The sequence below is a fragment of the Coregonus clupeaformis genome, unplaced genomic scaffold (genome assembly GCF_020615455.1).
Source record: "Coregonus clupeaformis isolate EN_2021a unplaced genomic scaffold, ASM2061545v1 scaf4399, whole genome shotgun sequence".
NCBI lineage: Eukaryota > Metazoa > Chordata > Actinopteri > Salmoniformes > Salmonidae > Coregonus > Coregonus clupeaformis.
Genome location: NW_025537853.1, coordinates 12,724 through 26,527, shown reverse-complemented (window position 1 = coordinate 26,527; position 13,804 = coordinate 12,724). Strand labels below are relative to the sequence as shown.

Sequence of the window (13,804 nt, the reverse complement as noted above, 5' to 3'; positions counted from 1 at the left end):
TTAAGGAGCATATTTCATCACTGATGGGATTCTTTAAAAAGTACTTCCCTGAAAACAGTTCCCAATATGACTGGGTGAGATCCTTTAATGCACCAGCTCCAACTGGTTTCAGCCTCTGCAGAGGAGGACCAGTTCATTGATATGACGCCTGACTCGACATTGAGACTGAGGTTCACATCTACAGACACTGAGTGAATTCTGGCTGAGTGTAGAGAGGCGAGTATCCACTCTTAGGGCAGAGGGCCATGGGCATTCTTCTTTGCAACATCTTATCTTTGTGAGACGGCTTCTCTGCTGTTGCGCACTGAAGACCAAGTACAGGTCCCAGCTAAACATTGAGCAGGAGCTGAGAGTTGCAGTATCATGCTTCAAACCCCGTTTCAAAAAGCTGTGCACTGCAAAACGTGCTCATTGTAGCCATTAATCCTGACTTCCTCATTTTGATTTTTTTAAAAATCAGCACAAATTGTTTTATTCATTTTTGTTTTATAGGTCAAAGTGTTTCACTATATTGTGCTCTGAGTTAATGTTGCTGATCAATTTGAATTTATTATTATTTATTGATTATATTTAATTTTATTTTTTCAGTATCAAATGGTCAAAAATGTTTACAGTTTAAATAAGGATTGAATTAATTTCTTAATTTCAGGCAAATTGATGCACTTTAAGTATTTTCTGTTACAGACTAAAAACAATGTTAATAAAGTTAGTTCTTTGTTGTAAGTTGATCTGTATTTAATGTTAATAAGGATACAATGTTATGCAGAGTTGTACTTATAACAATTTTATAGACAAATGATACTATTTACAGTCGCAAGCGGAGAGTTGGGGGCGCGAAATGTTTACTTCTTCCTAGGGGGCGAACAGAAAAATAATTGAGAAGCACTGGTGTAGCCCAACACCCTTCAATTGAAGCGGCGGAAACAAACGGAAAGTAGCCACAGATCTCTGGAAAAAAAAACAGATCAAAAATGAAATCAGGGATAATTATAAGGGCGCAGGAGAACATAAATTGGCACAATAATTACAAGTACTTTTCAAGCACCAAACGGAGGAAATGTCTGATTTTCAAGGTAGGACTCATGGTGTAGCGGTTCCTGGAGAAGTGGGTATATCTTCCCAAACGGCCGCCCGTGAAGGAAAGGCTCCCTGTGTGAAAAATTCTAAGAGAAACAGTGACACACTCTGAATGACCTAAAAATGATCAATCCAATATCGTAAATATATTTTTGTGCAGTTACCCTTTAATTCAAGTGCACATGCACCAGCACTGTTGTTTGGTTAGAGGTGTTTCTCAGTGGTGTAGTATAATGTACAGCACATACCTCCACTACACTACTTTGATAATATAATATAATAACTTTGATACATCGTGGGAAATAAGAAGTGAGTTTACGCAATGCTCACTGAATAATAGATAATAAGTGGGTATACACTCCACTACACCACTGCCTGGGCTATTCCTGTACTTCAATTTCTGAGCTCCAAATTCTATGTTCAAGTAGGCTACTTCAAGCCCCTTGTATTGTTTACATTGCAGGTGTAACATGGAAACCGAATGGATTTGTGATGTTATTTCATTACCAGACCATATTGTGAAGAAGTCCACTAGGCTGTCATTTGTTGTCATTATTACTTGGAATCATTCATAGGAATAGGGGTTGGGTGTTGCGCAATAATATATATCCCCTACACAACTGCGCACAGTAGACTCTGTGTCCCAACCGGAGGCACAAAAACATGAAAACATGAACTCATTACCTTAATGCTTTCTCTGTTAAATCTAACGAGACCCTGCCTAAATCAAGCAGACAACAGATGATCAACCTAAATTTGCTATGAATGTTAGATCCAATGTGAATACAGCCGCAACTGTCTTCACCGGTGTAACGAATGAGACGCCAAAATATTCTGGACATTCCTCGCGAACACCTTTTTTTTTTAAGACTTGGGCTGTTGTGGCGTCGCATGCGCTATCACACAACAGCTGTTTTTTTGTCACTTGACTGTCATTGAGAAAATTCCTTCCTCGGATTAGATGATGATGTTTGATAATATCACGGCATTATTAAACAGCTCAACACCAAATGCGCATCCGACAAGTATTATGCATAATTATTGAAGAACCAGGTTAATGACAGTATCGATTTTAAAAACTATTTTCACCCCCATTACATAAGGAGACGCGAAATGTTAAGTAGTTACACTGCATTTCTGAGATCTCTATACACAGAACTGTCAGACAGCTAGATCCAGGATTTAATGTCTAATTTAACTGATTAATGCTTAATACATGATATAACGACTTACACTTCCATAAATGCAAGGACAGAAAAGTCATGTTTTATGTCACACGATTTTGGACAAATCAGTAAAGACACCAACCATGAGAAAGGGTTTAAACATCGCCTCGTGAATTGCATTGAATATAGAATTATCAACAACTGTAACAAGTTGTCCAGCGTAGAAATCCTCACCCTAGTTTATAAAAAGACCCACTTGCACTTCTAACCTGTATTTTCATATTATTATTTAATATAGATTTATGAACCTTGATCCTGTTGGAGGAGAGGTCCACCAGGCTGAGTTTCTCCAGGCGGGTCTTCTCTTTAATCAGTTCCAGGGGGAAGCGTGAGATCATGTTCTGGGACAGGTAGAGTTTCTGCAGTCTGTGGAGACCCTGGAAGGCTGAGAGGTCAATCTGAGATATACGGTTGTTGTACAGCAACAGCACCTGCAAATAATATGGAAATATTGATTTTTTTATTATGAAATTGTACATTTAATCAAATAATTCAGCCATTCCTCACTATTGAAACTATGTAAAAGTCAGAATTGTAAAAACAACTATCTCTCTCTCTCTCTCTCTCTCTCTGCTCTCTTTTTCTTTCCACTGTCTGTCTCATTCTCTCTCTCTCTCTCTCTCTCTCTCTCTCTCTCTCTCTCTCTCTCTCTCTCTCTCTTCCTCTCTCTCTCTCTCTCTCTCTCTCTCTCTCTCTCTCTCTCTCTCTCTCTCTCTCTCTCTCTCTCTCTCTCTCTCTCTCTCTCTCTCTCTCCTCTCTTCCCTCTCTCTCTCTCTCTCTCTCTCTCTCTCTCTCTCTCTCTCTCTCTCTCTCTCTCTCTCTCTCTCTCTCTCTCTCTCTCTCTCTCTCTCTCTCTCTCTCTATTCAATTCAAAGAGAAACATTGGAAACATGGGAAATATTGCCAAAGCAAGTGAAAAAACTAAAACAAAGCAACAAAGAGAATGAAACAAAACTTACACACACAAATAGTTTCAAGAGAATAACAATGTTTACATTTATAAATTATATAAATTAGAATTATACTATTAGCAGTTTTTAATGTTACATAAGATATGTACAGTGTTCTGACAATGTGCAAATAGTAGAATGTAAGAATTACGGGGGGAAAATAAATAGGCAGATAAATACAGGTTATATTACATTGGTGTTTCTGACCCACTGGTTGCCCTTTTGTTGTGGCAGCAGATCACACATTTTGCTGCTGTGATGGCACACTGCTTGCTGTATTTCGCCTAACAGATATGGGAGTTTGTCAAAATGTGATTTGTGTTCGAATTCTTTGTGGGTCTGTGTAATCTGAGGGAAATATGTGCCTCTAATATGGTCATACATTTGGCAGGAGGTTAGGAGGTTATCTCTCTCTTGCTCACCTCCAGCTGCCCCAACGGTTCGAATATGAACTCGTCGAGCTGTCGCATGTCGTTGGAGGACAGGTCCAGGTAGCGCAGGTGTTTGACGTAAAGGAAAGCCTCGGAGGAGAGGAATTGGAGGCCGTTGTGACTGAGCAGGAGGTTGCGGAGCTTGGTGAGTTTCACCGTGGTCCACTCAGCCCTCAGCCGGGCGATGTGGTTGTGGCTGAGGTCCAGGACGGCCGTGTAGGGAGGCAGGCCAGTGGGCACCGTGGTCAGGTTCATCTTGGAACAGCTCACGATGTTACTGGCACAGATGCAGGTCTTGTGGCAGTTGAGGCTTGAGGCTACCGTCCCAGAAGGGAACCAGAGGAGGGCCAGGGAGAGGGAGAGGTACAAGGCCCATTGAACCTGGATCCTCCTCGGGCTGGGAGAGGGCTCCGGCAGGGCACCTGCTCTGTGTGGAGGCAGCATGCTAGTCGTTGGTGTGTTGTTGTTATTTAAGGAGCAGAACTTCCTGTATTATGAGTCTCTTTCTGCACAGCATAGAGCAGCAGCTGGTGGAATCACAGGCATCGCTTTATTGAGGTCTGAAAGAAAAGCAAACCAATTATTTTTCTTGTAAACAGAGTTGGCTGTATCCATGCATTCAAATTTTAAAGGCCCAATGCAGCCATTTTATATCAATATCAAATAATTTCTGGGTAACAATTAAGTACCTTACTGTGATTGTTTTCAATTACAATGGTCAAAAATAAACAAATATAGCTTCTTAGCAAAGGGCAGTTTCTCAAGCTAGAATTTTGTTAGGACCGTCAGGAGGAGAAAACTTAAAATTAGCTGTTATTGGCAGAGAGGTTTGGAACTCTATTTTTTATTGGTCTATTAACTAATTTACTGCCAGGCAGGTCAAATCTCCAACCCACCAAATCAGGCTGAAATCTCAGGCAGTCTTTTCAAACAGCTCTTACACTAAAAGGGCATTATCATCATTTTTACCATTTCACAGTATTATTCCAACATCAGTCTGGAAATATATATAAAACACAGGAAAATCACGTGTTTGATTGCGTTTGGCCTTTAAAGGGGCAATCTGCAGTTGCTTCATCCATTTTTACTTCTGAATTAATTAAATGCACCCATTGATTCTTGAAGAATATAATTTATGTCTCAAGAGCTTAGTTTATCTGTCGTACCCCATCAGAACCCAAAATAGAAGCTTGTTTTACTCCAATGTTAGTAAACAAAGCAAATGTAAACAAACATGGTATAGTCTCAAAACACGGTTCAAACTATAGTGTTGATATCATGGATGGTCAGTCCTTGTATCCATAGCTACGTCTATGCGTTTGAGAGTGGTTACATTTCTCCAGCCCTATCCCTCAGCTTTTACCGAAACAGGGGTGGGGAAAACGCTTTGTTTCAAATGCTGTTTGCCGCTTTGACAAATAATTTGTTATTAATTGTATTAGTTTCTACATGCACAGTGCTGGTGAATTCAATGTTGCATTGCTCCATTCCATTTGCTCCAAAACACAGCATGGATCAATTAATGGAAATGGTGATAAATTATAAATTATGTATCCTACCTTCACGTCAGATCAGATTAAGCCACCCTCAGCGATTCTCTGAAATTAAATCCATCCGCTGCCAAATCGGACACGTCTGTTTATAATTTGCACCTCGTCTTAGTCCCTTACAGTAATAGTCTATCCAATGTAAAGACAACAAGCGGGATGCAGGGAGAAAAAGAGAGCGCTGGACAAATCCTTCCTGGCCGTATTACCCAGATCCCTGACAACACACTGCTCCGCGCCGCATCCAAAACTCCGTATAAAATTACGCAAGGATAAGATTATGTAAAAAAATCTAAGAACGCATGCCTTTGTTGGACCGGTGCCACTCACCCAACCTGAATTAATGACAGCGATCAATTCAGCGCCAGGTATTCTGATGATGTATTATGTTCCTGAGGACAAGTGGTCTGGTCAGCCAAGCGGCCTTCGATTCCTTACGTCTTCTGCAGCAAATCAGTGCGTTTTCTCTTCACGAGTCACATCGTCAGCAGCATCCCTGCGAGTTGAGGTGGTGAATCATGGGAGCGCATGAGCAGTCTTGTCAGGAGAAATTGTTCGTGGTTTATCTTATTCATAACACTCCAGTCTGTGTAGTGTCACTGCTGCTTACAGCAACTGGTCGATTTGTGTAGACGTGGGTATTCCTTAATAGACCAACAAGGACGGGTGGCCTACACTCACACTGCGGTACCATCAGTAGCGGTGCGTGGGTAAATCCCTAGGGAAGCCAAGCCGCCCCGCCCCCCCATAGAAGCCATATTATAACCTATGTGTTGTGATAATTGCGTTGTTTGCTCTATAACCTGTTAGTTCATATGCCTTGCGATCGTGATATATAGGCCTAAGACAGAGAGTAAGAAGACACAGTGGCAGAATCTATTCAACCACACCTTTGTTTTATCACAAAACCGGATAACAACCTCTGTCCAGTGAAGTCCACAAAGCATATCGCATGGTACAGGAACAGACAGTTACATGACCTACAGCATGGTCAAGCAAGGTAATGTTTCCGACATTTTCGACCACTAAACAACTACTGATTTAGAACAACAGAGAGTTACCCGCAAGTTGCAAAGAAAACAGGAGCTGCCTCCACTATTCCCACCATTTCAACTGGATCATCAAATCACCTCTGCTTAGTCTAACACAGTGACAACTAAAATATACCAAAAACTATTTAGTCCAATAAGCTAAATATGATGTGGCTGTCCATGGTTCTGATTTCTGTGTGTGTGTGTGTGTGTGTGTGCGTTTGTGCAAGTAGAAAAACATGTTGACTCACCCTACTTGTAGAGAAACACCAATGCCATCCTCCTCTCTTTCATGTTGATGATATGGTCTATCACTTTGTCATTAAGTACACTCTTTTATTTTTTGTTGTCCTAGGCTACTTGGCTAAAATGCTTGCTCGCTAGCCTAACTTCCATTCATGGGCAACGTTAGCTAGTTACCATTAGCCTTCTACATCTAGCTACATATTGAACATCCATTCTCTCAGGCCAGGGGCACAATGTATGAATTAATGGTTGGATCAGAATCACCTTTATAATCATTGGCCAGTATGGAGAATTAAGTAAAACCACAAGTCCAAATCCCTATCTCCATCCATGGCTAATTTAGGAAAGGGCCAATTTTAGCTAGCTGGCTAGCTAGCCCAAGCTGGTTTCCCTTGACACTTTTGTTGGTGCGTGAGGACAATTGAGCTCGCTCAGTTTAGCTCAATGTCGATTGGCTAATTTTGTATACTTTTTTTTGTCAATGGAGGCCAGATGCTCGCTGGCTTCCCTTGCCTTCAATGCTACGGGCAGCAGCAATGTCATCCTCGTTTGGACCAGACAGCATCAGATAGATGGCCCACACGTAGAGACAGAGGGCGCTGTTTTGGCTCGCTCGGATGCTTTCTCCAGTGAGATACATTCAGCCTCTTGCGAATTGAAGGAAAATTATGAAACACAGAGAGACAAAATATATATATTATTGTCCCATTTTTGGGGGAAGCCAGGCTTCCCTTGGCATCCATGAATAACAGCAGCGGTCTAAGGCACTGCATCTCATTTACATCATTTACTCTTATCCAGAGCGACTTACAGTTAGTGAGTGCTTATACATTATTTTTAATTTTTTCATACTGGCCCCCGTGGGAATCGAACCCACAACCCTGGCGTTGTAAACACCATGCTCTACCAACTCAGCTACATCCCTGCCGGCCATTCCCTCCCCTACCCTGGACCAATTGTGCGCCGCCCCATGGGTCTCCCGGTCGCGGCAGCTACGACAGAGCCTGGATTCGAACCAGGATCTCTGAGTGGCACAGCTAGCATTGCAATGCAGTGCCTTAGACCACTGCGCCACTCTCAGTGCTTGAGGCGTCACTACACACCCCTGGTTCGATTCCAGGCTGTATCACAACCGGCCGTGATTGGGAGTCCCATAGGCGGCGCACAAATTGGCCCAGCGTCGTCCGGTTTTGGCGGTGTAGGCCGTCATTGTAAATAAGAATGTGTTCTTAACTGACTTGCCTAGTTAAATAAAGGTTCAATTGGAAAAAAAGAAGAAAAAAAAGAAGAAAAACAAAATACACGTCACTGGGTACCACGACAAGCTGCTCTAGTACTAGGCTACAATTACTTACTATTGTATCCTAACGCTCACACAGAAGAAGACGCTATAGCCGGACAGCAGCATTTCCATGCGGGTGCTCGGTCTGATCCGGACAGCAGCATTTCCATGCGGGTGCTCGGTCTGATCCGGACAGCAGCATTTCCATGCGGTGCTCGGTCTGATCCGACAGCAGCATTTCCATGCGGGTGCTCGGTCTGATCCGGACAGCAGCATTTCCATGGCGGTGCTCGGTCTGATCCGGACAGCAGCATTTCCATGCGGGTGCTCGGTCTGATCCGGACAGCAGCATTTCCATGCGGGTGCTCGGTCTGATCCGGACAGCAGCATTTCCATGCGGGTGCTCGGTCTGGTCCGGACAGCAGCATTTCCATGCGGGTGCTCGGTCTGATCCGGACAGCAGCATTTCCATGCGGGTGCTCGGTCTGGTCCGGACAGCAGCGTTTCCATGCGGGTGCTCGGTCTGGTCCGACAGCAGTATTTCGGCGCGGTGCTCGGTCCGATCCGGACAGCAGCATTTCCATGCGGGTGCTCGGTCTGATCCGGACAGCAGCATTTCCATGCGGGTGCTCGGTCTGATCTGGACAGCAGCATTTCCATGCGGGTGCTCGGTCTGATCCGGACAGCAGCATTTCCATGCGGGTGCTCGGTCTGGTCCTGTCCTGCTCTAAAGGATGGGCATTAAAGTGACTGATCAATTCCCTTCCCATAACATGTGTCCTCCCTGGCCATGATACAGTAGTAGACATTTAAGCTTTTCTCTGAGATGCATCTTCTCTGCATGGAAGAAAGAAAATCAAATCACTCAGTCAATACAATAGTCTATACCCTCAGCTCAGTCAATACAATAGTCTATACCCTCAGCTCAGTCAATACAATAGTCTATACCCTCAGCTCAGTCAATACAATAGTCTATACCCTCAGCTCAGTCAATACAATAGTCTATACCCTCAGCTCAGTCAATACAATAGTCTATACCCTCAGCTCAGTCAATACAATAGTCTATACCCTCAGCTCAGTCAATACAATAGTCTATACCCTTAGCTCAGTCAATACAATAGTCTATACCCTCAGCTTAGTCAATACAATAGTCTATACCCTCAGCTCAGTCAATACAATAGTCTATACCCTCAGCTCAGTCAATATAATAGTCTATACCCTCAGCTCAGTCAATACAATAGTCTATACCCTCAGCTCAGTCAATACAATAGTCTATACCCTCAGCTTAGTCAATACAATAGTCTATACCCTCAGCTCAGTCAATACAATAGTCTATACCCTCAGCTCAGTCAATACAATAGTCTATACCCTCAGCTCAGTCAATACAATAGTCTATACCCTCAGCTCAGTCAATACAATAGTCTATACCCTCAGCTCAGTCAATACAATAGTCTATACCCTCAGCTTAGTCAATACAATAGTCTATACCCTCAGCTCAGTCAATACAATAGTCTATACCCTCAGCTCAGTCAATACAATAGTCTATACCCTCAGCTCAGTCAATACAATAGTCTATACCCTCAGCTCAGTCAATACAATAGTCCATACCCTCAGCTCAGTCAATACAATAGTCTATACCCTCAGCTCAGTCAATACAATAGTCTATACCCTCAGCTCAGGTGAGGGTGAGCGTTTCTGAACGCTTGTTATTCTTATTCCATACATACACATTCAGTGTTTACTTTTTTACTGTTAACCACATTAGACTGGGGGACTATAGCAGATTTATCTCAGAGCTGAATACAGTATCCACTCACAATATCCTTTCCTCACTTGTATCTGTTAGAGAGAACTGGATCATTATTTTGATAAACACCTCATCTGAAAGGTACATGCATAAGGACTTCATAACACTCATAAACATACAACACATTCATCATTATTACATACTGGTCCTGTTGATGTCAGTTAATATTTACCCTGTGATGACTGGTCCTGTTGATCTCAGTTAATATTTACCCTGTGATGACTGGTCCTGTTGATCTCAGTTAATATTTCCCCTGTGATGACTGGTCCTGTTGATCTCAGTTAATATTTCCCCTGTGATGACTGGTCCTGTTGATCTCAGTTAATATTTATCCTGTGATGACTGGTCCTGTTGATCTCAGTTAATATTTACCCTGTGAGGACTGGTCCTATTGATCTCAGTTAATATTTACTCTGTGATGACTGGTCCTGTTGATCTCAGTTAATATTTACCCTGTGATGACTGGTCCTGTTGATCTCAGTGTCACGATCGTCTGAAGGATGAGACCAACGCGCAGCGCGTGTACCGATAAACATGATGACTTTATTTAATTAAAGTGCAACACGAGAAAACAACAAATGACGACACGTGAAGTTCCAATACTGAATACAGACAAACAGCTTCAAGGAAACAAAAACCCACAAACCCCACAGGAAAACATTCAGAATAAATATGGCTCCCAATCAGAGATAACGAGCCGACAGCTGACACTCGTTACCTCCGATTGGGAGTCATAGACAAACCTAGAAATACAACCAACAGAAAGGCAAACCTAGAAAAACAAAACCAAAACAAAAGACACCCTAAATGAAAATAACAACCCTGGCTCAACAATCAGAGTCCCTGGAGCCAGAGTGTTACAGTACCCCCCCCTAAAGGTGCGCACTCCGGGCGCACCAGCATACCGTCTAGGAGGGTCTGGGTGGGCGTCTGTCCAGGTGGCGCTCTGGCCCAGGTCGTGGTCCCCACCCCACCATAGTCATTACCCACTTAATACATGCCTCCTACACATTACCCCCCCCCAACTACACCCCACTGGGTTAAGGGGCGGCACCGGACTAAGGGGCAGCACCGGACTAAGGACCAGCACCGGGATAAGGGGCAGCACCGGGCTAAGGGGCAGCACCGGGCTAAGGGGCAGCACCGGGCTAAGGGCCAGCACCGGGATAAGGGACCAGCACCAGGCTAAGGAACAGTACCTGACTAAGTGGCAGCACCGGACTGAGGGCAGCTCCGGACTGAATGGCGGATCCTGGCTGGCTGGCTCTGGCGGATCCTGCTGCTCATGGCTGGCTGACGGATCTGGCTGCTCATGGCAGGCGGAAGGCTCTGGCTGATCCTGTCTGGCAGAAGGCTCTGGCTGATCCTGTCTGGCAGAAGGCTCTGGCTGATCCCGTCTGGCAGAAGGCTCTGGCTGATCCTGTCTGGCGGAAGGCTCTGGCTGATCCTGTCTGGCGGAAGGCTCTAGCGGCTCCCGGTCTGGCGGGCGGCTCTGATGGCTCATGGCAGACGGGCGGCTTTGCAGACTTTGGGCAGACGGGCAGTTCAGGCCCCGTTGGGCAGACGGGCAGTTCAGGCGCCCCCGTTGGGCAGACGGGCAGTTCAGGCGCCGTTGGGCCGACGGACAGTTCAGGCCCTGTTGGGCAGACGGCAGACTCTGGCCGTCTGAGGCGCATCGTAGGCCTGTGGCGTGGTGCCGGAACTGGAGGTACCGGGCTGAGGACACGCATCACAGGGCTAGTGCGGGGAGAAGCAACAGGGCATGCTTGGCCCTGGGGACGCACCGTAGGCCTGTTGCGTGGTGCCGGAACTGGAGGTACCGGGCTGAGGACACGCATCACAGGGCTAGTGCGGGGAGAAGCAACAGGGCATGCTTGGCCCTGGGGACGCACCGTAGGCCTGTTGCGTGGGTGCCGGAACTGGAGGTACCGGACTGAGGACACGCATCACAGGGCTAGTGCGGGGAGAAGCAACAGGGCATGCTGGACCCTGAGAACGCACATAAGGGGCTAAGTACGGAGAGCCGGAACAGGGCAGACCGGGCTGGCGAAGCGCACCGTATCCATGGTGCGGGGAGCAGGAACAGGCCGGGCTGGGCTGGCGACAGCGCCACCGTATCCCCTGGTGCGGGTGGCTGGAACAGCCCGGGCCGGGCTGGCGAAGCGCACCGTATCCATGGTGCGAGTGGCCGGAACAGGCCGGGCCGGGCTGGCGAAGCGCACCGTATCCCTGGTGCGTGGAATAGGAACAGGCCGGGCTGGGCTGGCGACGCGCACCGTATCCCTGGTGCGAGTGGCCGGAACAGGCCGGGCCGGGCTGGCGAAGCGCACCGTATCCCTGGTGCGTGGAGTAGGAACAGGCCGGGCTGAGCTGGCGACGCGCACCGTATCCCTGGTGCGAGTGGCCGAACAGGCCGGGCCGGACTGGCGTAGCACACCGTGGACCTGGTGCTTGAGTAGGAACAGGCCGGTCCGTACCGGGAACACACACCACTGGCCTCAACCGAGGATCAGGAACGGGCCGGACCGGACTGGCAACACACCTCAGTCTTTCACGCCGTGCCACAAACACTTCCCTTCCTCTACTGCCAATGGCTCCCGTATTCCGTTAGCCTTCTCTCCTTTTCTCCCTGTGGCAGCCTCCTGCTGCCCAGTCGCTCAAGCCATGTGCCCCCCCAAAATTTCTTGGGGTTGCCTCTCTTCCACGGGCTTCCAGCCTCGCCTTCGCGCTGCCTCCTCGTACCACCTCCTCTCGGCTTTGGCTGCCTCAGCTCTTCACGAGGGCGGTGATATTCCTCCGGTTGTGCCCAAGGACCCTTTCCAGCCCGAATCTCCTCCCATGTCCAAAAATCCTTAGGAGGCGTCCATAACTCCTGTGTCCAGACCCTTTGCTCCTGGACGCGCTGCTTGGTCCTTTTTGGGTGGGTTTTTCTGTCACGATCGTCTGAAGGATGAGACCAACGCGCAGCGCGTGTACCGATAAACATGATGACTTTATTTAATTAAAGTGCAACACGAGAAAACAACAAATGACGACACGTGAAGTTCCAATACTGAATACAGACAAACAGCTTCAAGGAAACATTCAGAATAAATATGGCTCCCAATCAGAGATAACGAGCCGACAGCTGACACTCGTTACCTCCGATTGGGAGTCATAGACAAACCTAGAAATACAACCAACAGAAAGGCAAACCTAGAAATACAAACCAAAACAAAAGACACCTAAATGAAAATAACAACCCTGGCTCAACAATCAGAGTCCCTGGAGCCAGAGTGTTACACTCAGTTAATATTTACCATGCGATGACTGGTCCTGTTGATCTCAGTTAATATTTATCCTGTGATGACTGGTCCTGTTGATCTCAGTTAATATTTACCCTGTGATGACTGGTCCTATTGATCTCAGTTAATATTTATCCTGTGATGACTGGTCCTGTTGATCTCAGTTAATATTTACCCTGTGATGACTGGTCCTGTTGATCTCAGTTAATATTTCCCCTGTGATGACTGGTCCTGTTGATCTCAGTTAATATTTACCCTGTGATGACTGGTCCTGTTGATCTCAGTTAGTATTTACCCTGTGATGACTGGTCCTATTGATCTCAGTTAATATTTACCCTGTGATGACTGGTCCTGTTGATCTCAGTTAATATTTACCCTGTGATGACTGGTCCTGTTGATCTCAGTTAATATTTATCCTGTGATGACTGGTCCTGTTGATCTCAGTTAATATTTACCCTGTGATGACTGGTCCTATTGATCTCAGTTAATATTTACTCTGTGATGACTGGTCCTGTTGATCTCAGTTAATATTTACCCTGTGATGACTGGTCCTGTTGATCTCAGTTAATATTTACCCTGTGATGACTGGTCCTGTTGATCTCAGTTAATATTTACCCTGTGATGACTGGTTCTGTTGATCTCAGTTAATATTTACCCTGTGATGACTGGCCCTGTTGATCTCAGTTAATATTTACCCTGTGAACTGGTCCTGTTGATCTCAGTTAATATGTACCCTGTGATGACTGGTCCTGTTGATCTCAGTTAATATTTACCCTGTGATGACTGGTCCTGTTGATCTCAGTTAATATTTACCCTGTGATGACTGGTCCTGTTGATCTCAGTTAATATTTACCCTGTGATGACTGGTCCTGTTGATCTCAGTTAATATTTATCCTGTGATGACTGGTCCTGTTGATCTCAGT

The 13,804-nt window shown here is 45.7% G+C and overlaps 1 protein-coding gene across 1 annotated transcript; it reads right to left on the bottom strand.

The window, feature by feature from the left end:
- Positions 1-2,551: 2,551 nt before the first annotated feature.
- Positions 2,552-5,384, bottom strand: LOC123490689 (amphoterin-induced protein 1-like; the record flags this gene model as incomplete). The annotated part of the gene is made up of 3 exons (XM_045220583.1): positions 5,244-5,384; positions 3,676-4,244; positions 2,552-2,734 (listed from the first exon to the last, which is right to left on the bottom strand). Coding segments are annotated over exons 2-3 (636 nt in total), but the record flags the coding sequence as incomplete, so codon positions are not given.
- Positions 5,385-13,804: the final 8,420 nt, after the last annotated feature.